The sequence below is a fragment of the Malaclemys terrapin genome, chromosome 1, assembly GCF_027887155.1.
Source record: "Malaclemys terrapin pileata isolate rMalTer1 chromosome 1, rMalTer1.hap1, whole genome shotgun sequence".
Classification (NCBI taxonomy): domain Eukaryota; kingdom Metazoa; phylum Chordata; order Testudines; family Emydidae; genus Malaclemys; species Malaclemys terrapin.
In genome coordinates, this window is record NC_071505.1 from 321,700,230 (window position 1) to 321,727,958 (window position 27,729).

General features: G+C 44.1%; 1 protein-coding gene across 1 annotated transcript in view; it reads right to left on the reverse strand.

Moving 5' to 3' along the window:
* Positions 1-5,471: 5,471 nt before the first annotated feature.
* Positions 5,472-27,729, reverse strand: part of CNTN5 (contactin 5) — a 987,470-nt gene continuing 965,212 nt past the window's right edge. The window contains exons 22-25 of the mRNA XM_054015603.1: positions 22,176-22,362; positions 21,625-21,737; positions 19,667-19,835; positions 5,472-8,497 (exon numbers count right to left, since the gene is read on the reverse strand). Coding sequence (XP_053871578.1) covers positions 8,394-8,497; positions 19,667-19,835; positions 21,625-21,737; positions 22,176-22,362 — 573 coding nt within the window. The 3' untranslated portion in view covers positions 5,472-8,393. The remainder of the gene's footprint in view (positions 8,498-19,666; positions 19,836-21,624; positions 21,738-22,175; positions 22,363-27,729) is intronic.

The following is a 27,729-nucleotide window of genomic DNA, read 5'->3' on the forward strand; positions in this document are numbered from 1 at the left end:
TCCTCAAAAATAATAGCCCAAGAATGATCCAGTGGACCAAGGCTCGTGAAGAAGAGCTGAAGGCCCAGCTCTGCCAAGAACTGGTCGTATATAGCCCCAACTTCACCAAAGAATTCCTGTTACAGACCAATGCCTTGGATGTGGGATTAGGAGCTGTCTTATCCCAGGTAGTGGAAGGCGACAAGCATGCCATCTATACATTAGCTGGAAGATGTTTCCAAGGGAGAGGTCTTATTCCTTAATTGAAAAGGAGGCGTTGGCATTGATGCAGTCTATAGATGCACTTCTGTACTACCTCTTGGGAACTCACTTCACCTTAGTCACAGACCATACCCCTCTTTGATGGCTTCATGCCATTAAGGAAACTAACTCCTGAATTATGAGGTAGTAGTTGTCCCTCCAGCCTTTCTCCTTCCATACCAACACTGGGCTGGAAGAGCCCATCTAAATGTGAATTTATTTTCATCAGATGGGGGAAAGCTGATGGGGGAGGGATGTACTCTAAATGGGATCATAAGCAGGGAGGATGTGTGATGATGCTGAGAAACCTCACGCCAGCAGAAAAGGGGTTAAAGAGAGTCTATGGATCCAGCTAGCGGGGTGCTGGAATTCAGGCTGTTGGAGTTTGGGGTGTAGCAGCATCCACTGGCTTGAAGTAGTAATAACCAAATACATAGTTTCCACTTTCAGCACCCCCCACTATAAAAATTGTTCCAGCACCCCTGCCAGCTAGTCCCACCACCCTATACCTGCAGCCAATGCCAGGCCTGTAGGGGAAAGAGAAGGAGAGAACCTGACTCCATTAGCGCTGACTGGCGAAGAGACAGGAGGTCACTCTGCTGCTTTATATGAGGGTAGCTTCACTACAAGCCTGACAGCCACTGGGGTGCAAAGCACTGTGTCCCTGACAGAGAGAGAGACTTTTGAGGGGGGAAAAAAAGTACTGAGGAATAACAACCCAACACACCTGTATGACTGATAACAAATCCATCATGAGCAGCCTAGTGAACAGTGGTGGCATTGTACATGAATTAAGAGAAACTGTAAAACAACATCTTCAGGGCTCACAGGACTGGTGCAGTATTGTGGGCCCACACACGTTCCTGCATCACAATAAAATGGGGGTGAGCAGTGTTTTCTAGAACATCACTAACAGAATGAAGCTAACTTACAATGAAGTGCAAACCATCTCATTAGCTATATTCCCTGTTACCTGCCAAGCTGAGGTGCCTCAATGCATGCTTGGGCGAGATGCCAGCTTGTGGCAGGCCATACCCGACTTGATGGCTGGGTGTCTGTTGTGTTATTATGTGGTGGTGTGGACTTCGCTGGAAGACAGGCCTCCTGGTTGGAACTGTGGTGGTAGCTTCATCCTCACATTTTATGCCAGGGTTATTCTACCCTTACCACTGAGCCCTTCTGTTGCTCTGCTCCCTAGGCTCATTGTGTTGTTCCTCTGTGCTAACTAGGGTTCACCAAGACTCCCTTTTTAGCAAATAATGTTCACTTTGCTCCTTCTTCTAAATTATTAAAGAAGATAATAATTAAGACTGGACATACGCAATGATCCCTGTGATAGTTCGCTAAGCACCTGCCCACAATTCAGTATAAAGCCTCTTGTCATTATGTTTTTTGGCCTTTGTTGATGGGCTCTCTGCTATTTTTCTGTGCACAGGACACTGTTCATATCTTAGCCCATTTGAATTAACTTTGGTAGTAAGATTTTGAGAGACACAATAGTGGACTCAAGTCTCCACTGCATTACAGCAGTTGTATCCCAATATAACGGCAGTGAAATCAAATGGCATAACTCCATTGTAAAACTGGAGTAAAGGAGTGATTGATCAAGACCAGTAAGAGCATGCCATCACAAGCTGGAATATCATTGCATCTCTTTCTGCATTTTCTATCATTTTTCCAATACTTCCACTCACCATACTTGCTGTCTGCTTTGCTGCTGCACACCAGGCTTACCTGTTCATTGGGCTGGCTATGTTGATTCGTAGGGTTGAATCCTGGCCCCACGAAAGAGAATGGTAAAACTCCCATTGATATCACTAGGTCCAGGATTTCAACTATAATCTTCTTCCTGAGAAATACCTGCAGTTTTTGCCTCATCAACATATATGGGAAGTTTATTACTTTTGCCAATGTACATTGTATCTAGCACTTATTCAGCATTCCTTGTGATGTCACTTAATCAATTCCCTGCCATTGCAGGGGCCTCAGGCATTGGTGCACATCAGTCCCTTCGATTCTCTGACTGTGGTACATAAGAGTTAAGTCTCTTGAGCGTTGTAATCTTATGATCTAATTTCAATTGTTGAGTTTAGTGTGCAAGTGCTGGATGATATTAGTGGCCTGTAATATACAGGAGTTCAGACTCGAGTCTCTGATGGTCCCTTCTGGCCTTGAACTCTATGATTCGATGTCCAGCCCCTCCAAAACTTTTAAATTCACTTGTACTTTTCACCCAAATCTTCAGGGTTTTTTTTTTAACAAAAACAAATTCCATATAATTGGCAAACATCACCTATTTACTTTTCATGTTAAAATGAAACAGCATGATCTGTAATAGCTTCATCCAGAGCTCACTTGTGTCTCCAACACTTGAACTCTTATATTTCAAAACTAAAAGGAAAATAATGAATACAACTGACAACTTATGCATTTTATAATGTAATGGACACAGGAGAGTGGGCACTCATTTCACAGCTAAAGAACACGTAAAGATTTTCATTCTCAACATGGATAAATATAAAATGCTGTCACCATCCAAGATGGCTTTCTAAAATAAGGATGGATTTGGATGTGTGTGTTACACAAAAATAAGAGATTGATTTGGGGCAACATTTCTGTATCAATAACATGGTAGATTTTTTAAAAGGAGACCAGAAAGTACTATTTCTCTCACCGTCTTGAAAAGTTCCCTTTGTAGCAGATAAGAAATGGTGTCATTATAAAATGGAAAAGCTTGCTTGGCCAACCATGAGGTCAACAATAGAATGGCGTTTGCTAAAGCTTTGACCTAGATATGCTTCAAAAACTTTCAATGTCTTTATATTGACATGGTTTCTACTCTTGAGAGACAACAGATTCAATTTCCTATTATAAATTCTGTATGAATGCTAAGCAATTGCATTCCTGATCATGTGTATATTGCTTGCCTTTGCAATTCATCTTGAGAGGTGGGTCTTTTAATGTTTAAAAGACTCCTCTATGTTTTTATGTCATTAGGATTTAGAATCAGAGTGTTTTGGGTCAAAACTTGCCAAAGAAAATCTTCTCTTCAACCAGACAAATAAATAAGTTAAAAAAAAAAAGATAATAAAGTAAAGGTGACCTCCTATGGTGACAGAGAAGAGTGAACCTTGAAAAATGCATTGTCAGTGGATTGCTCTGCTACCATAAACAGGTGGGAGTTGTCTTACCAACTCTGAGAGGCCAATTAATTAAGAGAAAAAAAACTATTGAAGTGATAATCAAGCTAGCCCAGTACATTGATTATCACTTCAATAGTTTTTTTTCTCTTAATTAATTGGCCTCTCAGAGTTGATAAGACAACTCCCACCTGTTTATGCTCTCTGTATGTGTGTATATATATCTCCTCAATATATGTTCCATTCTATATGCATCCGAAGAAGTGGGCTGTAGTCCACGAAAGCTTATGCTCTAATAAATTTGTTAGTCTCTAAGGTGCCACAAGTACTCCTGTTCTTCTTTTTCCAGAGAATGTTTTCCAGTCCAGGACTAGCCAGCATTTATTTCAGATGCCATCTTTGGCTCAGTTAACATATTATAAAATATACACATACACTAGGAGCTCAATCCTGATCCCATTGAAATCAATAGAAAACTCATCAGTCACAGCAGGCTCAGGACCTTCATAGCCAAAGCAGTTTCATGTCAGCAGGCAGAGAGAATAAGCTTGGGGACGATGTACGTAATAGCTTGAAGCCAGTTATCCTGCTGTATTGCAACACTATTCCTTTTCTCTCATCACTGACATTATTTTGCTCCAAAACGTAGGAAGTAATTAAGAAGGAAACTGTCCTTCATTTTCAGAAGAGTTACAATGATGGCCATAGAAAGGCGGGAGTGGATTACAGTTTGATAGACGTTCTGCTAGGTTATGGATTTTCAATGTGCGCTGTTACCCATATCAGCAAAAATAGGTCATTACAGCTTTCTGTGACATTCATAGCTAATTTAATGGCAGTCCTGATATAATATGCTATTTAAGCAACAGCCATTTTGCAATTGAAATCTCAGTTCAAATGGTGGCTGTAGGAATCTATTTTTATTTCCAGAATGGGTTTTATGATTTATTATTATGCTGCAAAGTCATGTACCCTTATCAATATGTATTTCATAAATAGGCTTGGAAGGATTAGATTTGTATTGGTAAATGTAGCTAAAATGTCAAATTCACTACACACACACAAACCAACAAATCATAATTGAAATTTACAGATAGGCAAAGTAATAAAAATGTTGCTTGATTTAAGGATATTTGTTTTATTTAGTTTAACAGTTATAAAGTTTTAACTTTTTGAATCTCAATATCTACTGTTATTAAAGGATGATTGTCCATACTACCCCAATTTCCTGCAACTGTGAAGAGTAAATCAATAAAAATTGAAAAAAATGCTTTAAAAATAGACATCGATAGATGTTGAAATTATAAAAAATAAAAATCAAATTCTGCCAAGCCTATTCCTAAAGCAATGATTGAAGTTAATTAAAAAACAACCCTAAATCAAATGATCAAAAGGCAAAGGACATGCTATAATTGTACAGAAGCACTTGAGGTCTTTCATAATTACATTTTTTTTCAATAAAAGACAAATGTTTTTTTTTTTAAATACTTTTTCTTGTGCTTTTTTCACACAGAATGTTTCAAGTGTAAGACAAAACAAATAGGCTCTTCAATGTAACATGAAAAGATTGAGACACCTCTGTGCCTGTGGGCCTAAGGGGTATTTGTGACACCTCAAAGCCTGATGTACATGCCAAAGATAACCAAAAATGTTTCATGTCTCAATATGCTTGGAATCCCGTTCGGTGGCTTCCTTATAACTTATCTCTTTTTCATGAGTAAAAAAAAAAAAGAAAAACTGTGTCTCAGACAATCTAATTTTCAGTACAAATTATTTTTGTAATGTTTGGTAGGTACAGCTGTTACTTTACTTGTTTTGGTTTTTGATGTAGCTTTACATGTATTTTTTTGTATTTAAATACGAAGTTACACAATCCCAGAAGGTTAACATTTGCTTGAAATTATAAAGGCATCATATCAAAAAATCTTTTGATTTTACTGGTCAGATTTTCCAGATGCACTACTGTTGATTCCTATTTTCTTCTTGAAAGACATGTGAAGCAAGTGACTGTCCTTGTTAGAATCCACAATATTTTGGGCATTCTATCCTGAATAAATATTATTCAGAGGCTGATAGGACATAAGATAAAAGTCAATAAAAAGAGAATTATTTATTAAAAAGGTCTAATGTTACAAGAACAGTACACAGGAACTATTATTTTTACTGTGTCTTTCACATAGTATATACCATTATATATAGTATATGTACAGATTGTATACAATATAGCTAACATTTTGAGATGGGCCATGACAGTAACTTTGTTTTGGGCTGCAAACAAAATTTCTTTGATTATTTTTTTTTATTTTATTTTCAAAACAGCTCTTGCGATGTTATACAAAAATACAGTCTTTTTAGTGACTGCCCTGTTACAAGCTCATTCAAGAAAAAAAAAAAGAAAACTCTTTTTGCAGCTAAAAATTAATGACTCATGATAAGGACACATTGCTTTCTGCAAAGTAACAAATATGTAATACATAGATACTTAAACATTTAAAACATGTTTATTAATATATTTAAGATGCAAAATACATATTCTGTTTATGTTGAATATAAAACATGTCCCCTTGTGTCCCTGCAATACAATTACATGACCTGAAGATGTGTTCCATATTTCCACCACTATTTTGATGCTACTGATCTAGATATAAGTAGATGTACTTATATCTATTTATCCACACCAGACTTTGATACTTGTCATCAACCATATCCATTTAGTGTATTCAGAAATTTGTTTGACTAGAATGCCACCAATGGTGACTATAACTCCTTTGATTATGAATACCCCTGATTGAACTGCACTGGTGTACAGACAGAGGGAATTACATTTGACTAATTTTAGAATGTGGAAATTTTGCCCTCTGGTTCATTATTGATGCTGATTTTTCTTTAGAAACATGAGCCTGGGTCATGCAAGCTCTCTTGCACAATGGAAATGCTTCTGTTTTGCAACCCATAGCAGGCATTTGCTTTGTTTCAACTTGCTCTATCAGCAATGGCAGAGAAGCCAATGTGCATTGCATGCAATCTATTCCACCCCCCTTTCTTTGACCATAAACAGTTATTTCAGTAGAAGTTGTTCAAGGAAGTTCTTTTCTTGTCTTTTATCTCAAAACTTTTGGTTCTCAGATAATTGTCTCATCATTGCTCTCCTAGCAATATGGTGACTAAGAATATTTAAAACCTGGTTCTGGGGTGATCTGAAAAGAACCTTTAAAATTCTCAGTGGGTAACAACGAAAATGATTCTAACGGCTTTTGAAGAAAATATTTTTGTAAAATGTTCAAAAAGATAAAAAATGAAAATCTATCTTTCATTCAGTTTTGTACAACTTTTGAGTATCTGCTCTGCTATGGTGCTTCCCTGGCTGTTATTTTAAAGGTGTAAGAAATGGCACATTTGGAATGTGCTGACAAGCAAGCAAAGTGATAGAATTTTTGTTAGAGAACCCAGTGCCTGAATTAGATCTCTATGAAAAGAGTTAGAGAATCAGCTATAAGAGTTATGCTACCAGGACTTTCCTGATAAAATGATTTGAGCACAACACACTTGATTACCGCAAACAAGGTAAAGTTCATCCTGGGCACAGTCCCTACAAACACGATAATAAAAAGTCCCCTCGCTGAGAACATCACACACACCACACTGTACAAACCCACCCACACTCACACCATATACACTAGGGGTCATTTTGGCTTAGGTGCCAATATGAGGAAAGGCCTTTAGATCTAGAAAGGGGACTCCTCCTAACTGATTACAGAGTGGAGAAAAGACTGGTACAGCAGAAGAACGGCTGGGATTAAAGATGTTAGCACACAGTCCCTATAAAATCAGTCTCTATCTGGTGAGCTCTAGAAGAAGGTCCAGTAGCCTTGCCAACTGGAAAATCTTGCTTGATAATTCTTATTTACCCACGTGTCATTTGGGACACAACATTCCACAAAACATATTCTAATTGAACTCTGCATGTTTGCATGACTACAATCCATGAAATATTATGGTCTCTCCATGATATGCATTCTTATATACTTCAGCTTTAGCTTAATTACCAAAGATAGAAAGTACAGTACCATACAAAAATGGACTAAAAAAATAAGATCTAAGACTGACAGGAAAAAAGCAGATTTGTCTCCTTGCATTCCTTTTATTTGCTCATTTAGCAACTACTGTATGCTATGATTAAATGCCCAGTGGTGGTTTAACTGCTATATGCACTGTTAATGAATTTAGATTATTTATTTTTCTATTAAAAATAAACATTTACTTCCTCTGCAGTTAAATTATACAATATTTGATGAAAAACAATAGAAATTATTTATTTCCTTTTAAATTTGTGTTCAGTCATTTCCAGTTTACCTTGCAATAAAATTAATGGCTTCTTCTCTGCTCTGTTCTCTTTCTCGGGAGTGCTTTCAAAATATCAGATTGACAAATTTTGCTAATTCAATATATATTCATACATTTTTCCAGAAAATATTTCCTGTACTTATCCAGTGGGCCATAGAACTGAACTTTTTCTTCTCTCCTACTGCCTCGTCACTGTGAGCAGACAGCCTTAGGGGAAGCAACAAAAGCACTAGATTCAAAGTCCTTATCAAACTTCACTCATTTAAAAAAAAAAACCCAAACAAAACCAATGTACTGTACTAGACACCACTATTTAAACAACTAATGGCACACAACTGGGGATCACCGAAGTTAAACATATTAAAAAAGTAAAGTACATTTGACAGAAATTATATTTGCTTACAAAAGTTTATTACATACAATCTGCATATTTCTGTTGGGCCAGTAAGTGTCCCCTCCCCAAACAGAGGACATCTACAAAAACTGAAGAGAAAACCTGATGAATCATTTATCATTTTTCCAACACTCCTCTAAGTGCACCATGTGTATTTCTATGGGTCTTTAGGCATTTGCTTAGGGTTCCAGCTTCTTCATGAACATAAAGCTCCATCCATTGGTGTCATCAAGCTAAAGCAAACAAACAACAACAAAAAAAAAGGTCTGCAGTCTTCACCATGAGGTGGAAGGGACCATCAGTGCCAAAAGCAATGTAACAGATGTCGAGGAAGTAGAGAGAGCATGTAAAGTGGATTGAGAGCTTGTAACTTTTCCACCTGAAATGAAAAACAAAAACAAACAGGGAACAAATGGAATAAACTGTTCTTTCCATATTTATCAAGAACAAATCATGTCAAACGAACTTAATAACTTTCTTTGACAGGGTAACAAGCCTTGTGCATGGGGTGGTGGTGATTACCAAATGTTCATCCATAATTGTTACTGGACTTTTACCATTTGAGTGCCTTTATGTGCATATTAGGAGGAAAAAATTAAATTAATTTATTTTGTGAGTTGGTCACAGTGGCTATCAGTTTGGAGAAATGAATGTACTCTGATAACACTATTTCTGTTTATGGGATTGTACTGAAGAATATTTCCATAAATATATTTATCACAAGAATGATAGTAATAATTACATTAATGTCCTGGTATGTGCTGCTGTCTAAGAGAGGATGAACCCAGATCCTCAGGTTATTTCAGTTGATGAAATTTCATTGCAATTTATACTAGCTAAGGATCTGGCTAGAATAATTGTTCACGGCTAGTTACATTTTAAACTAGGGACTGTTTGTTCCCAAGCAAATGTTACAATATTGATGCAAAAGTATTGGTATAAAGTGCTCCGTAATCTCATTCCTCACACTGTCACCAGTTTTCAATAGGAACACTATTGGCATGTTTCTGCTCTGAGTTTCACCAGTGTGAATCAGGAGGAATTCCACTGAAGCCATAGAGTTATTGTAAATGTATGTGAGAACAACACAAGGCCCTATATTCTTGTGAGACTAATATAACCCACCAGTTTTATACTGTTTTAAGATATGGTAAAATTACTTTATTCTATTTTTTTACTATGCATGAAAAATTGCAAGTGATTTTACTAAGAGGCTGCAAATCTGCATGTTTGTGAATGAGGAAGGGATCTCAGATTAAGTTAACATACATTTCTTTGAACATCAGAGTCCAAGCTCTTTGATTACAATACTAAATTGAAATAATGTCACAACATGACAAAAACTGGAGTTTACTGGTGAGTGTGCCAGGGTCTGCCAGCCATATTTGCTCAAAAAGCCAACTCCTATCATATATTTTCAGATATGTTTTTGTTCTGCTCTTTGTGATGAAGAGGCTGAAAGTCAGATTTCTCTTGCCAAGGAGCCCCTAACCTCTTCAAAATATTGACTAATACACAGACGTTGTCCTTCTTGACGTGATCTTAAATCTTTACCTACTCCCTAACAGACAGCTGTTTTTTTTCTTCCTCAGATAAGTCTCTCTTTTCCTCATACCAACCAGCAACTTTGCCTTTATCTTGCACCTGAGAAGCAGGCAGTCCTCTGGTGATGACATTTTAGATTTAGTATTGGTAAGTAGCGAGGACCGCACAGAAAAACTGGTTATAGAGGACCATCTTGGATTGAGTGATCATGAGTTAATTCAGTTTAAACTAAATGGAAGGATAAACAAAAATGGGTCTGCAACTAGGGTTCTTGATTTTAAAATAGCAAACTTAAAACAATTAGGGAATTAGGGAAGTTGACTGGACTGAAAAAACTCCAGGATATGAATGTGCAGGAGGTTTGGAGTTACTTGAAGTCAAAGTTACAGAAATTATCTGAAGCACCCCAAGCAAGGGGAAAAACCTCACAAAGAAGAGTTGCAGACTAAACTGGATGACCCAGCATCTCAAACAGGTTATTAAGAGAAAGCTGACTGCCTACAAGGAATGGAAGATGGGAAAGCTACCTCTTGGAGGTTAGAAAGTGTAGGGATCGAGTGAGTACTGCCAAAAGCCAAGCAGAGCTGGACTTTGCAAAGGAAATTAAAACCAATAGTAAAAGGTTCTTAGCCTTTTAAATAAAAGGAAAATAAGGAAAGAAGAAGTGGGACCACTAAGCACTGAGGATGGGTGGAAATTAAAGATAATCTATGTATGGCTCAACATCTAAATTAATACATTGCCTCAGTTTTTAATAAGGGTAATGAGGAGCTTGGGGAAGTGGAATGGTGGTTAATGAGAAGGATATGACAGTGGAAATTACAACATCTAAGGTGAAAGCCAAATTCAAACAGCCTAATGGGATCAAATCAGAAGGCCTGATAATCTCCATCCAAGAATATTAAAGGAACTGGCATGTGAAATTGCAAGCCCCATAGCAAGGATTTTTAATGAATCTGTAAACTCAAGGTTACATGCGATTACTGGAGAATTGTTAATATTGTCATTGTTCTCTTCTCCTCTTGCAATGGGGAGAGATGTGTGCAGTGGAGTGTTTAGGAAAATTTTCTGAATATATATTTACATATATTGCTATATGTTTATGCTTGAGAAAGCAAGGTCAAAGAAATGGGTCCTGCACTTGGAGAGGAAGGTGGTGTAGTTTGTGATGGTCCTTAGTTCCTATAGGAGCACATTTCACAGCCATTTTATTAGTGACACAGTCTTCATCCTGGAGCTTTAGGCAGTCTTTTACATATTCTGGATTCAGGCCACTGAGGTCTTTGAAGATAAGGACCAAGATCTTGAACTTAATTCAAAATTCTATAGGAAGCCAGAGTAGAGAGCAAAGGACAGGATTAATGTGTTTTTTGTAGCCAGTATTGTTGAGGAGATGTATTACAGCATTCAGCCCCAGTTGAATGCTTTATGTCCAGGAATATCACATTGCTGACATTCAGCCATGAGGTGATGAAGACTTCAATAACTGAGGCCATGTCATTGCCCTCCAGGATGAGATGAGATGGTAGATGCTGCTCTGTGAGAGCTCAGTGTTAGTGAGGAATGAGGAATACAAGAGAAAGAACGGTTACTCACCTTTGTCACTGTTGGTCTTCGAGATGTGTTGCTCAGATCTATTCCAGTTAGGTGTGTGCGCGCGCCGCGTGCACGGATGTCGGAAATTTTTCCCTAGCAGCTACCTGGAGTGGCGCCGATATGGTGCTCTATATATGACCCTGTCAGCCCGACCCCCCTTCAATTCCTTCTTGATGGCTAATCCGACAGAGGGGAAGGTGGGGGGGGAATGGAATAGATATGAGCAACATATCTCGAAGAACAACAGTTACAAAGGTGAGTAACAGTTCTTTCTTCTTCGAGTGCTTGCTCATATAAATTCCAGTTAGGTGACTCCCAAGCCTTACCTCGTAGGTGAGGTCGGAGTCAAGGTATTGCAGACTGGAGAATCGCCCTGCCGAAGGCCGCATCATCACGTGATTGGTGAACGATGGCGTAGTGCGACGTGAAGGTGTGCACTGAACTCCACGTGGCAGCCCTGCAGATGTCCTGGAGGGGTATGTGTACCAGGAAGGCCATTGACGAGGCCTGCGCCCTCGTGGAGTGCGCTGTGACAACAGGCGGAGGATCTCGCTATGTTATAGCAAGCGCGAATACATGCCACGATCCAGGAGGATATCCGCTGGGAGGAGACTGGTGAACCTTTCATCCGCTCCGCTAGAGCGATGAACAACTGGGTTGTTTTGCGGAATGATTTTGTTTGGTCTATGTAGAAGGCAAGCACCCTCCTAACGTCCAGCAAATGCAGCTGTTGCTCACAGAGGGTGGCGTGCAGTTTTGGATAGAAAACCAGCAGGAAAACATCCTGACTGACATGGAAGCGGGATATGACCTTTGGTAGGAAGGCTGGATGGGGCCTAAGCTGCACCTTATCCTTATGAAAAAAACAGTATACGGGAGCTTGCACGTGAGAGCCTGTAGCTCTGAAACTGGACGAGCCGAAGTGATGGCCACCAGGAAGGTGACCTTCCAGGAGTGGTAGAGTAGTGAGCAGGAGGCTAGAGGCGCAAAAGGAGACCCATAGGATGAGTCAGGACTAAATTAAGATCCCAGGCCGGGACAGGGGGCTTCATCGGGGAATGGATCTTTTCCAGTCCTTTTAGAAAATGACTCACGATAGGATGTGCAAACACTGACTGCCCGGAAACGCCCGGGTGAAAAGCCAAAATAGCTGCAAGGTTTAAGAGAACGAATGCCAGGCCCTGAACTTTTAGGTGTACCAGATAGTCCAGGATGCACGGGATTGAAGCCTGGAGAGGGAGCACCTGCCGTTGGGCACACCAGATAGAAAACCTTTTCCACTTTGCTTTGTAAGCGGTTCTAGTAAAAGGCTTACGGCTTTCTAGGAGTACCTGCCTCACCGGGTCCGAACAGGTGAGCGCCTCTTGATTTAACCACGGATCCTCCAGGCCATAAGGGGAACTGTAGGTCTGGGTGGAGGAGGCGACTGTGATTCTGTGAGATGAAGTAGGCGGATCGGGAACCAAATTGACAGGTCCGTGAGTGTGGGTTACCAGCACTGGCGAGGCCAAGCTGGAGCCACCAAGATGACGTCCGCCTTGTCCCTGTGAACCTTGAGAAGCACCTTGTGGATGAGAGGAAATGGCAGAAAGGCGTATAGTAGTTGGCCAGACCATGGAATCAGGAAGGTATCCGCAATTGAGCCTTGACTGTGACCCAGGTAAGAGCAAAAGGTTGGGCACTTCCTGTTGGCCCACGTGGCGAACAGGTCAATTCAGGGAAACCCCCAATTGCGGAAGATGGAGTGGATGACATCCGGACGAATCGACCATTCATGTGTGAGGAACCGTCTGCTCAAACTGTCCGCCAGTACGTTCTGAATGCCCGGGAGGTATGAGGCTTCAAGAAGGATGGAGTGGGCTAAACAAAACTCCCACAGTAGGAGGGCTTCCTGACAGAGAGGAGACGATTGGGCTCCGCCTTGCTTGTTTATATAAAACATGGCCATGGTATTGTCTGTCAACACTGCTATACAGTGGCCCTGCAACTATGACAGGAACGCTTGGCATGCAAGGCAGATTGCCCTGAGCTCTTTGATGTTGATATGCAGGGCTAATTCCTCTACTTGCCACAGGACTTGTGTAGTCATGCTTCCGAGATGCGCTCCCCAGCTGAGTGCCAACTCATCCGTTACTAAAGTCAGGGTTGGCTGGGGAGGGTGGAACGGTACCCCGGCACTTACCGAGCTGGGGTCCAGCTACCAGCGCAGGGAATTGAGGATATGCTTCGGGACGGTCAGCACCATGTCCAGATTGTCGCGGCCGGGGCGATACGCAGACGTGAGCCATGCCTGAGCTGCATCCTGGCATAGGGGGGAGGGATAGCTCAGTGGTTTGAGCATTGGCCTGCTAAACCTAGGGTTCTGAGTTCAATCCTTGAGGGGGCCATTTAAGGATCTGGGGCAAAAATCTGTCTGGGGATTGGTCCTGCTTTGAGCAGGGGGTTGGACTAGATAACCTCCTGAGGTCCCTTCCAATCCTGGTATTCTATGATTCTATTTTGCACTATGTAGGTGCAGAATGCCATGTGACCCAGCAACTTGAGGCACTGTCTCACCATGGTGGTGGGAAAGTTGGAAAGGCCGCTGATCACCTGTGCGAGGGCTAGATGACGGGCCTCTGGGAGGAACGCTCTCGCCCGGTTTGCATCCAGGACTGCCCCAATGAACTCTATCGCTTGTGTTGGGACGAGGACAGGCTTGCTGATGTTCAGAATAATGCCCAGGTGGTCAAACGTGTCTCTGACCAATTGTACCTGCGATTCTACTTGCTGGCGAGATCAACCTCGTATGAGCCAGTCATCTAGGTATGGGTAGACGTGCACATAGTGGCGGCGAAGAAAGGCCACCACAATTGCCATGCATTTGGTGAAAACGCGGGGGGCTGTACAGAGGCCGAACAGAAGAGCCATGAACTGATAATGAGTCTTGTTTACTATGAAACAGAGAAAACGTCTGTGGGATGGGTTGATTGAAACATGAAAATAAGCGTCCTTCATATCAAGGGCGGCGTACCAGTCTCCCGGATCTAGGGAGGGAATGATCGTGCTCAATGAGACCATGTTGAATTTTGAGTTGACGATGTGCTTGTGAGTTCCTCTCTTTGCCTTGGGAATGAGGAATTAGTGTGAGTAGAAACCTTTGCCTCTGAGCTCCTGAAGTACCTCCTCCACTGCTCCTAGAGTTAGGAGGGACTGGACTGAAGGAGGTCCTGTAATGCCCAGTAGTCCATGGGTGGAGGGCCGGATGTAGATGTACCTGCCACCATCTCATCGGGAGAAGACAAGGAGGAGGCGACTGGTAGGGTCCGAAGCCACCCCTTGGTCAACTGGATCCTGTTCCTCCTGGGTACCGGGTATAGCCTCCACCGGGGGTGGGGCTGGGTCCCGCGGTTGGTGGGATCCGGAGGAGGACGACTAATGGTTGCCTTGGGAATACGTGACCCAGAGCGTGAAGGTGGAGGGGCGCCTGGAAGGGCGCCCTGGGCTTACTGGTATGCCCAGGAGGTCCAGAACTGCCACTGGGGCTGCCAGTGTGGTGCAGAAGTGTCCTGTCCGATACCGCCCAGGCCTGATTGGGGAACCTCCGATGCCCTTGATGCCCCACCCGACCTGAGGGAGGGTGACTGGGAGCAGGATGGTCAAGGAAGGGAGGTGCGCTGTGTCAGGGAGATTTCCGCATCCCTCGAAGAGTGGGATGGGTGCTGCACGGAGTGGCGGGATCCAGACAGTGACTGGCAGTGCCGTTACGGAGATTGGTACCTTCAGGTCAGCCAGTGCCGAGAGGTTGGACTTCGCCTCAGTGAAGATCGGCCATGGGAGTGTGACCATGAACGGTGCCGTGTTGGGAAATGGTGCCAAGTTGGTGAGCGGTGCCATGATGGAGAGCGGTGCCGCGATGCAGAACGCTGCTGGGTTGGAGTGCAGTGCCGTGATGGAGAGTGGAGATGACGTGGAGAGATGCAGTGCTGTGATGGAGAGTGGAGATGACGTGGAGAGATGTGGTGCCGCGATGGGGAGTGGTGCTGTTGCGTGGAGCGGTGCTGGTTCAAGCGGTGCCGTGAGGTCTCAGACTTTGACCTGGGTCTCTAGCAGGACCACGACCTGCCAGCCGATGACCACCTCGAGCGGGAGCGACTCCAAGGATCGGGGCTGTGGGACCAGTGCTGCAAGTCAGACCATCGCCGTGAGTCAGACCGGCGCGTAGAGTAGATGCGGTGCCGGGACTCAAAACAGTGTGGAGGTGCTGGTCTGGGGGCAGATGCCTCTTGGCAATGCCGGGGGTCGAGATGGTGTAGGCCTCGAGACTGGGGACTTAGGCTCCATCATTTCAATGAGGCCTCTGGCAGCCTCAAAGGTGTCAGGAGTGGAGGTAGCGTGACCTCCTCCACCTGCAACTGTGGGGAGTCCGACGGTGCGGGGCTCCCCTTGGGGGTGGGGACCCGTGCGGGACAAGGCTTACTGGAAAGTATATTGGACTTATGTCCCTGGTCCACGCCGTGCCCTGTTGGGGGTGCGACTGTCATCTTGGGCCTTTGTGGAGGCTTCTCCGTGGCCTGCTTCTTACGGGTGGCCGGAGAGTGAGACCGGGAGGTCGCCGGGCCCTAGAAGTGCATGCCAAGTTCTTTTTTAGCGTTGTATCTGGCACTGCTGGGGGGGCACTCCGCATTGAAGTGCTCGGGGCTGGGTCTTGAGGTGGACGGAGGGCAGATTCCATGAGGAGTTGTTTGAGTCTAATGTCTCTCTCCTTTCTAGTGCGAGGTTTAAATGCTTTGCAAATCCTGCACTTATCCGCTTGATGGGCCTCTCCCAGACATGGAAGACAGGAGTCGTGGGGGTTACCAATGGGCATAGGCTTGCCGCAAGAACCACAAGGTTTGAAGCCCTGGGACTGCATGCTCCGGAGTCCTGTAGGGCACTTGTTGAAGGGGGAAACCCCTTCAGGTGATAACAGCTATACTTAACACTATTCTTAACACTAAAGATAACAAGTATCAGAGGGGTAGCCGTGTTAGTCTGAATCTGTAAAAAGCAACAGAGGGTCCTGTGGCACCTTTGAGACTAACAGAAGTATTGGGAGCATAAGCTTTCGTGGGTAAGAACTTCACTTCTTCAGATGCAAGTAATGGAAATCTCTGCCTCTAGAGATTTCCATTACTTGCATCTGAAGAAGTGAGGTTCTTACCCATGAAAGCTTATGCTCCCAATACTTCTGTTAGTCTCAAAGGTGCCACAGGACCCTCTGTTGCTTTTTACTAAAGATAACAGAAACTAACACTTAACTAACAATAGGGTAACTATACACAGAGATAAGTAAAGTAGCTAGGGAGTAGTGGAGCACTTGAGAGCAAAAGACCATTGTTCCAACAACCGTTGCTGGCGGCAAGAAGGAACTGAATGGGGGTTGGGCCAGCAGGATCGTATATAGAGCACCATATCAGTGCCACTCCAGGGGGTTCCACAGCCCGACGGGTAGCTGCTAGGGAAAAAGTTCCGACATCCGTGCACACAGCGTGCGCACATACCTAACTGGAATTGATATGAGCAAGCACTCGAAGAAGAACTCCTTAAATTGCGGACTGAATTGACCAATTGTAAGTGGTACCATCAACCAAAGGATGCTGCAAACTCTCCAAAATGCTTTCCTCTATCCACTATCATAACCCTTGTCTTGGTTGGGTTCAACTTCAATTAGCAGTTCTTCATCCATAAACTAATCTCATCCAAACACCGGGCCCTCTTGATGGTAGTGGTATGTGGTGTGGGACAGGAAGAGTTGTGTCTCATTTGCATACTGCTGGCATATGTAGTTGTCTGACCAATTAATCTAGTGGCTGTATTTAGATGCTAAATAGGACCAGAGAGAGAACTGATTCTTTTGGAGTTCCACAACTGAGGGGTCTATTTGTGAAGCTGCAGTTTTCCATCACTACTCATTGGGGGCATCCCTCCAGTAATGATTCTAACCATGTTAGCATATTACTTAGGACCTCTGCCATCTCCGTCAGGCGAGACACCAGTATTGCATGCCTGACAGTGTCAAACACCACAGAGAGGTCCAGGAGGGTGAGAACAGATGTCTGCTCTCTGTCTACTGACAGACATTCATCAATGCCACTAAAGCTGTTTTCATCCCATGTCCTGGCCTGAATCCAGATTATACCAGGTCCAGGATACTAGTTTCAATTAGATGAACCTGAAGTTGGCCTTTGGCTAACTTATCTATGAGCTTGGTCAGGAACAGGAGGTTTGGCCCTGGGTAAATGCTGGGTAGAACTTAAGCATCCACGGTGGGTTTCTTTGGTGTTGGACAGATTATTGGGTGTTTGAAGGAGGAAGGGAAGACTCCATCTCTGAATGAGGCATTGGTTATTGCAGTTAGGAGTGGAGCCAGTTGCTCACAACTTTTTCACAAGCCAGAAAGGGCCTGGGTCAGATTCATAAGTCTTGGGTCGTGATTGCATTAGGGTTTGAAGAACGTTTTGATAAGTCAAAGTACTGAACTCCACAAATGCAGGTGGGTGGGTGCAGGGGGACACATCCAGGTTATATGTGAAGCCTTCTTGAATGTGCATGAACTTTTCAGTGAAGTGAGATGATAAGAACATAAGAACGGCCACAGTGGGTCAGACCAAAGGTCCATCCAGCCCAGTATCCTGTCTGTTGGCAGTAGCCAATGCCAGGTGTCCCAGAGGGAATGAACAGAACAGGTAATCATCAAGTGATCCATCCCCTGTCACCCATTCCCAGCGTCTGGCAAACAGACAAGGGACTCCATCCTTGCCCATCCTGGCTAATATCCTTTTATGGACCTATCCTCCATGAACTTATCTAGTTCTTTTTTGAACCCTGTTACAGTCTTGGCCTTCACAATATCCTCTGGCAAAGAGTTCCACTGGTTGACTGTGTATTGTGTGAATAAATTCTTCCTTTTGTTTCTTTTAAGCCTGCTGCCTATTAATTTCATTTGATGACTGCTAGTTTTTGTGTTATGACAAGGAAATAACACTTTCTTATTTTCTTTCTCCACACCATTCATGATCTTATAGACCTCTATCATATTCTCCCTTCATTGTCCCTTTTCCAAGCTGAAAAATCCTGTCTTATTAATCTCTATAGCTCTTTGCAGTGTTTGGTACTTGGTTCTGATACACGATCTCATAAATACTATGTGACAGATTTATCTTCATGTGAAGGCTTCAATAGGGAAAATATATTTGTAGACTATGTCCCATTGTGAATACACTTAGTCAGGTCAGGCCTTAGGGAAAATGGTGCCCTGGTAGAATTTGTATTTTGGGGCCTTTGGCTCCCACAGGTGCTCCAGTCCCCCAGCACCCCGACCTCTGCGGGCTCCCCCCAATCACCTAAAGGGCCTGCTGCCTCTCCCCAGTGCTTAATGTGTATTGAAAGAGGTGCAGGGGCTCAGCCTCAACACAAATTAAGCACTGGTTGGGCAGCTGGTGCTGGCTGGGCTTCCAGCTTTGAGTTTTGGTGTGTGTGTGTGTGTGCGCGTGAGGGAGTGTGTGTGTGTTGGGGGAATGTGTGTGTGTTGGAGAGTGTGTATGTGTGTATGAGAGAGAGAGAGAGTGTGTGTTGGGGAATGTGTGTGTGTTAGGGCGAGAGTGTGTGTGTGTGAGAGAGCGTGTGTTGGGGGGAGTGTGAATGTGCCTGAGTGAGTATGACAGTGAGTGTGCTGTCTCTCTAAGAAGAGCATTCAGTGCCAACTCAAAGGTGCCAGCACAGACACACTCCCCCTGACTCCCACCACAGCTCACGGACACCAGGTACACAGTTGGGGGGAGAGGAACACTTCGACATCAGCGCCTCCCCACCCCTTCTGCACAGCAGACAGGAGGCAGGCTCAAGGTCCCGAGCTTGGCTAGGGACGGCTCCATGGGCAGGGGTGGGGGGGTGGTAGATGGGAGGCAAGATCAGCAGTGGCTGCAGATGGCAGTGGAGCAGGGCAGTGAGGGAGGAGGGGCACCCTCACTTCAGAGAAGTTACCAGGCTGGTCCAGGTGCCACCCCTGCAGCTTGGTCTGTCCCTCCTCTCCAGATGCTGCTGCGCCTGCCTGGCTGCCTCTAAGCTCCACTGGCTGTTGGCAGGTCAGGTGGGTGGGTGGTACCAGCATGGCGTCCCCTTGAGTACCATGCCCTGGGCGGCGGCCCAGCCTGCCCACCCCTAAGGCTGGCTCTGCACTTACTTAACGAGTACATACCCATAATCCAGTTTGGTCTTTTTAGTTGTATGTTCAATTACTCTGTAGCGCTGAAACTGAATCATTTAACCCATGACTTTATCCAACAACTATATTATCCATTGAAGTTAATATGTATTAATTAAGTGTAGAATGGTGTCATTTTAAAAACATGACAGGCCTGTATTCAAAATATAATTGTGAACTTACCTGAAAAAGACGGTACTCTGATTTGGGAGCTGGCAGTCCCATCCCCTCCTTCACTGACTGCACAAACCTCTATGATATAGACACCAACATCGGGAAGAAGAACAACTGCAGAGGTTTTCTGTGTTTCAATTACTTGACTATTGCTGTGGCCTTCTTGCCTAAACAAGACCTATGGATGATACAGGAGCTTTAGAATCACTACAATAATTTTAGGTTAAATACTGGACTCTACTCAGGCAAAGTTGACATTGAAGGCAAAAAGTACTTTGCCTGAGAAAGGACTTGAGGAAGGACTGGAGGATTTGACGCTTCATCTTTAAATCGAGAACTTGTTCTTTCTTTTTCCTGAAGTTTTTTTTCCAAAATACTGTCAAAGACAGAGCCCAATTCAAAGTCCATTGAAATCAATGGAAAGACTCCATTCACTTGAACGGCTGGCTATTGGATCAGCCCAATAACGAAGATTCAGTATTTGTCCTCCAGTTTGGAGTAACCACACAGACACTAACTGAAGCGAAAGCGAACTTCAAAAATATTTTTAGGTTAAAGTTTGATTCAGATACATATCAAAAAATTCACATGGATATCCAGATTTTCTGGGTATCCAGCTTCAAACTGAATGAAGATACTCTGAAATAGAGCTTCATCAGGTGTAAACCAGCCAACTAACTAAACCAGGGCCGCCTGGGGGTGGGGGGGGCGCACAAGTGGGGCAATTTGCCCCAGGCCCCGGGCCCTGCAAGGGCCCCCACGAGAGTTTTTCAGGGCCCCTGGAGCGGGGTCCTTCACTCGCTCCGGGGGCCCTGGAGCTTCTTCCGCTCCAGGTCTTCGGCAGCAATTCGGCAGCAGGGGGTTCTTCCGCCCCAGGACCCGCCGCCAAAGTGCTCTGAAGACCCGCGGCAGGGGGTCCTTCTGCCCCAGGCCCCTCACCGAAGTGCTGGGTCTTCGGCGGCAATTTGGCGGCAGGGGCTCCCCGACGCCAAAGACCCTAGGCCCCCTGAATCCTCTGGGCGGCCCTGAGCTGAACTGAGGATTTGGCCCCCCCTCTTGTAAAATTCAGTGCACCCTTGTCTTGGTTCAGTGAGAAATACAAGTGCATATGTAGCTGTTCTTGCAGCATTTCAGTATGTAGACATCTATTCCCAGACAAAACTGACAAGGTTAGAGAAAATGTAAAGAAGTTACCTGAACTTTTTCTGAACCTTAAACATTTTGATAAAGGTTAAGGTAGTTTCTATTTTATCCAAACCAATTTACACTTTCCTGATATGATATTTGCAGGGATACAGAGAGTACCAGGCACGGTATTCTATATGTATAATTATGTATGTATGTTTCAAAATATAATTACAAAGAATACACACACACACACACACACACACACACATATAAATTTTTGTCTTGCTTTAAAGAATGTACTGGATTCTTACGATTTTCCCATTTTATATTATGTGTTACTTATGGCTCTTTTCAGCTTTCACTCTTTAAAACTTCAAAAACTTAAAATGCCAGATGTTACAGTCACAGATTGCTGAATACCACCAACATAATCATAACAAATCTCAATATTTGTACTTCTGCTCTATTAAAAACATTAATTTTAATGGTATTTAAGATGCTTTATCCTTCTGCATTTCTCTAAATCTTACTGCAAACACAATTAAATTGAAGTGTTATCATGTATTTCACTGCAGGCTGGTCTTATTAATAGCCACTTCTGGACCAGATGTGATGGAGTAATCACCTCAGAAGGTGCATACTCAGTTTATAATCAGCAGTTGACAATCACCATTTGGAAAATACTACATAGAGAAGTACTGGGACATTTAGTTTTTTTCAATGTTTTTTTTAATATATATCTGGAGGGAACAAGATTGCAGATGACCTGTACAATATAGAAAGCAAGCAAGAAAGAAAAGGGTAATTTGGAAGATGAGTGAGAGAGAGCCAAGACTGACCTTGTATCCCATTACATCAGATTCATTTGCTAGAGGTCTAACTGGTTCCCATCCCAGAGACACATGAGAGCCATCTTGCATCCACATAATATTGGTTGGTGCCTGGCTGGGAGCTGAGCAAAAAGAAGAATAAAATGATACCATGCACTTAAACATACTTCTGCTATTTTAAACCTTGGTGAGCATTTTAATCTTTTATTACATTTATGGTTGGCTGCATTCACAGGCTTCCTTCTCTAGCTGGAGTCCAACAAGGTGGTTTTCGCTCTAGGAGTGTCATTTTAATAGCTACAGTATAGAGCTTATGAACCTGAATCCTTTGATCTCTCTTCTGTGTCAAAAATGCTTAGCCTTGTTTTCCGGGAAGATAACATTTGTCTGTTGTGAATGCAAATTTTGCCATGTCAGTTTAAAATTCAGATCGAAGCACAGAAGCATAGCCATGAATCAAAACTATGTACCAGCTCTGCTTACTATATACCCCAGTTAAAGAGAAATCCAGAGCGGGTAAGACTTTTTTCCACACACAGAAAAGAATCCAGGTCACTTACGGGATTTCTTGGTGGCTGCACGGACTGTGGTACTCGGTGGTCCATATCCTGCAGCATTGTACGCCCTCACTGTTAGGTGATATAATGTGTTTCCTTCTAATCCTGTCAAAACGATGGATGACTCATTTCCTTCAGTTTTGACTTTTTCTGATGCTTCTTCCTGCTCCATATCTTTCCAGTAACCAACCTGCCAATGAGTGACCATTTGGAGGATTAATCTAGGCATTTGTGAAACTTCCTTTTTATTTATTATTGCTTGCTTTTTTTTGGAAGCCCCTCCTGTCATCAAATTAACAGGTCCTTTTAAACATGTGGGAATTGTAACCTCAGCTCACACATGAGTGGTGCTTTTCACACCTCTCCAGATGTCTAGAGTCAGCGTATCACATTATTACTCACAGCATCATTGAAATGCAATGCATCACATTCTGCCAGCATGAGATGTTGTGACTAGCTAGACACAACAGCAGAGAAGAAGTGCTGACAGAATAAGAACTTTAAAGAATTCAAGGAGAGCTCACCTCTCATAGGTCATCAAAAACATTTACCATACAACCTGGGAAAGCTTTGACTGAATCATTTGAAGAAGTGGCACAATGTCCCGGCGTAATGCATAATGCCCAACCACAAGATCTGTGTCAATGTGATGAATAAGAGATGACAGAACATCTAAGAAAATCTTGTAGTGGGTTAATCTTATAGAAATAGCATTGCTGGGGGAGGGAACGGAGAGAAAGGGATTCAGCTTTAGTTACTCAGATAGAAGCAGGTTTCTGACAAATGTAATTTAGAAAGCATGCCTCTGCCACTCCTTTCTACACACAAAAGCTAAAGCTACCTTTGCTGGATACATGTCCATGACTGTTCATAGCTGCATTGAGCTTGTCATATTCTCTAAAAGATTACACTACTCAGATAAAAATTCTGAATAGTTCCTTCCCTTCAGACTCAGGTATCTAATATTTATAAGACATCATAATAAAAAAGAAACTCTTTCTCCTATAGGTCTATCAATGGCATCCCACTCAGACAGCAGTGAGATTACATCACTCTCCAGGATTCAGGTCTCCCCTCAACAGAAGCGATCACTAAACAACCATTTGAATGGTTTATATTTAGCAGACCACTATCCATGTATCATGCCGCTATCTCTGCATCATACCTCTATCCATTGCATTTATTCCACCTTTTTACCTTTCCCTGAGGTTAGTTGTTTCAGAATAAGTTACTCATATTTCTCTAACAAGATTGCCTCTGAGAAAAGGTCAGGGGATAATACAGTACTGTGCTCTTGGGAAAGTGTCCAAGATAATAGCAAACCAAAGAAATCCAGAGGTTCATATGAAAAATAAAACATAAAGTACAAGCCCATGGAGCAGCCCTAACTGTAGTCAGCGGTGGTTGGTATAATGGGCCTGAGTCACCACTGAATTACTCCAATTTTATCCTGGAGTAATACCACTGACAACCATTGGAGAAAGGCAATGGTTAATCAGGCCCAGTGTGCCATGGAAGAATCAATCAGTCATGAGACAGTTGTCCACTCCATGGGCCTGAATTTCACTATGCTTTGCCCCTTGTGCAGACATTTACTTTTATTTACTTATTCGTATTACAGTAGCACATATTGATTGAGGCCACACTGTGTTAGGCAATGTATAGTATAGAGATGGTCCTCGCATTGAAGAACTTACTGTCTAAATAGCCAGGGACTGACAAAATGTGGGAGGAGAAACAAGCTCAGTAAGGAGAAGTGAGTTGCCCAAGGTCACAGGGCCATGGCAGAGCTGGGAGTAGAACCCAGTGGTGACATTCTGGCCTCACTGAAGTCGATGCCAAAACTCCCATTGATTTCCGTAGGGCCAGAATTTCATTTCAGGTCTCTGGAGTCCTATTCTAGTGCTCTGTCCACTAGACCATGCTGCTTCTCAAGTGACCATAAAGGTAAATTTACTCTATCACAAGTGTGAGTGACTGAAATTCTGATTTCGCATCATTTTACACCCTCTTTACACAAACGTGGCACATGAAGACTGAAGGCTGTGTGGAATCAGGCCTGATGTTTGCATAGTGACTAATAGAAACAACCACATGTTATAGATTAGCTATTTTCTAGGGAGTTTCTACCACATTACACAAGTAGGTACTATGGATGAGTGAATTTTGAAACCACAGGAACATAGTAGCAATCAACCCTTTTGAGGTTCATATTCTCTAAGGGCATGGCTACACTTGCGAGTTAGAGTGCATTAAAGCAGCCCTGTGTGCTCTAACTTATGACATGTCCACATTGGCAAGGCACGTAGAGCGCCCTGACACCGTGGCTGTAGTGCTCCTGGTAATCCACCTCCGTGAGAGGCATAACGCTTTGTGCCCCATGGCTGGAGCGCCACGGTGCCAGTGTGGATGCCCTGGTCTATTAATGCACTCTGATCGGCCTCCAGAAGTGTCCCACTATGTCTGTTCTAGCCACACTGGTCATCACTTTGAACTCTACTGCCCTGCCCTCAGGTGTCCAACCGTCAGAACCACCCTTTAAATTCTCTGGGAATTTTGAAAATCCCCTTCCTGTTTGCTCAGCCAGGCGTAGAGTGTTCTCAGTGAATCCTTGCAGGTGACCATGCAGCCATGTGCCAGGCGATCCTCAGTATGGAGCAATGGCAAGGTGCTGGACCTCATCAGTGTTTGGAAGGAGGAAGCTGTCCAGTCCCAGCTGCGCTCCAGCTGTAGGAATTACGATACCTTTGGGCAGATATCAAGGGACATGATGGAAAGGGGCCATGACCGGGACGCACTGCACTGCAGGGTTAAAGTGAAGGAGCTGTGGAGTGCCTACCGCAAAGCCCACGAGGCAAACCACCACTCCGGTGCTGACCCCGCAACCTGCTGTTTCTACAAAGAGCTGGGTGCAATACTGGGGGGTGACCCCACCTCCACTCCAAGGACCACCATGGACACTTCAGAGCCCAGTTCAACAAGGCAGGAGGAGGAGGAAAGTGTGAGCAAGGGTGCTGAGGAGGAGGGAGACACCCCGGCATCCCTAGATGCATGCAGCCAGGAGCTGTTTTCAAGCCAGGAGCAAGGTAGCCAGTCGCAGTGGCCGGTGCTTGGGGTAGAACAAACACCAGAGGAGGTGCCCGGTAAGCGGCTTTTATTTTGGGAAGGAAGTTGTTCGGTGTGGGCTCTTGGGGCAAGGAGGGTTAGGGCTGCGTGCATGCCTAGATGCAGAATAGGGCGTTGATGTGCTCACTCACATCGCGGTAATCGGCCTCAGTGATCTCTTCAAAGGTCTCATGCAGAAGCTGGGCAATGCACTTGCGCAGGTTCCTTGGGAGCACTACTGTACTCCTTGTCCCAGTCAGCCTAACATGTCCGTGCCACTGTACCGTGAGGGGCGGGGGGACCATTGCTACACACAGGCAAGCTGCATATGGGCGAGGGCAGAAGCCGCATTGTAGTAGAAGACCCTCCCTTGCATCCCAGGTCACCCTCAGCAGCGAGATATCTTCCAGGACGAACTCATCCTATGGAAAATGTGGGGACAATGTTCAGTATAGGGGCCCCCTGCAGCTGTTGGCTCTCCCCCAGGCACAGAACCCCAGATGACAGTATGGCCATGAAACAATCAGTCCCCCTCGACCCTGTGCTTACTCACTGTTTTGGGGCTCCTGTGGGTTATGTGTGCTCGCTTTGGGATGGGCAAATTCTGCTATCGTTAGACTGTGCTTGTCTTTAAGTATGGGTGAATCATTGCTCTGTCTGTTGTGAACAATGCTGCCTCTGTTAAGTGTTGCATTTTGTCTTTACAGATGCAACGTTGAGATCTCAGCCGTCCGTGTTATCACCAGCCGAAAAACTCCAAAGAATTAGGAAGAGGCCACATAAAAGCAAAGAAGACATGCTGCATGAAGTTATGCAGCAGTCACTTAATGAAAATCAAAAAGTGCAGGAATGGCAGGAGAGTGAAAGGAGGTTCCGCCAGCAGAATGCAGCGCACCGGCACCAAAGCATGGAGCAGCTGATAAGCATCATGAAGCGCCAAGAGGACTCGATCCAGATGCTTGTAGCCATGCAGGGGAGCACTACCGTGCCTGCCCCCTGCCCCTGCAGCCCTTGTCCCAAAACTCTTTCCCTTGAGCCCCCATGTCACTTTCAACCCACTTTCCCCAACATCCGGGTTCTTATCACCACCAGCTGCCTCCAACACCTGTAGGTTCACCACCCAGCCCTGCAAACTATGACCCTTACCCACTGCACTCAACCTCCATCACCATGCATTTTAGTCAGCCTGAAGTGCAGCACTCATTGCACAGCACTCCAGACAGGAAGGCTGAGTATGAGAACAGGACATACGCAAATCTGTGATTGAACTGTTCCCCACCCCACTCCCTTGCCCTTTCTGTTTCCCAAGCAGTTGCGTTTCTCTTCAATAAATGAATTTTATTTTAAATAAATGGCTTTTTTGGCTTTGAAAACATTATTTATTATTACATTAAGTAAAAGATACCTTAGCCCAGGAAAGCAACAGGCACTGCAAGTCAGTGTAGCAAGCACAGATTCCTACTAACATTGGAACCACTGCACATCACTCCTGTGCAGGGCACCAAACATTACTGGTGGCATTCAGCCTCAAATTGCTCCCTCAAGTCATCCCTAATCCTTGCAGCCCTGCGATGGGCCCCTCTAATAGCCATGCTCTCTGGCTGTTCAAATTCAGCCTCCAGCTGTTGAACTTCCGAGTTCCATGCATGAGTGAATCTTTCACCCTTCCCTTCACAAATGTTATGGAGGGTACAGCACGCGGATATAACCGATGTTGTCACAGGCCAGGTCCAGCTTCCCATACAAAGAGTGCCAGCGGCCCTTTAAATGGCCAAAAGCACATTCCACAGACATTCTGCACCGACTCAGCCTGTTGTTGAATCACTCCTTGCTGCTGTCAAGTCTCCCTGTGTAGGGTTTCATGAGGCAGGGCATTAAACGATAAGCGAGGTCTCCAAGGATCACAATGGGCATGTCGACTTCCCCTATAGTGATCTTCTGGTCTGGGAAAAAAGTCCAGGCTTGCAGATTCCTGAACAGGCCAGTGTTCTGAAAGATGCGTGCGTCATGCACCTTTCCAGGCCAGCCTGCGTTAATGTCAATTAAATGCCCATAGTGATCCACAAGCGCCTGGAGAACCATAGAGAAATCATAGAATCATAGAATATCAGGGTTGGAAGGGACCTCAGGAGGTCATCTAGTCCAACCCCCTGCTCAAAGCAGGACCAATTCCCAACTAAATCATCCCAGCCAGGGCTCTGTCAAGCCTGACCTTAAAAACCTTTAAGGAAGGAGATTCCACCACCTCCCTAGGTAACCCATTCCAATGCTTCACCATCCTCCTAGTGAAAAAGATTTTCCTAATATCCAACCTAAACCTCCCCCACTGCAACTTGAGACCATTACTCCTTGTTCTGTCATCTGGTACCACTGAGAATAGTCTAGATCCATCCTCTTTGGAACCCCCTTTCAGGTAGTTGAAAGCAGCTATCAAATCCCCCCTCATTCTTCT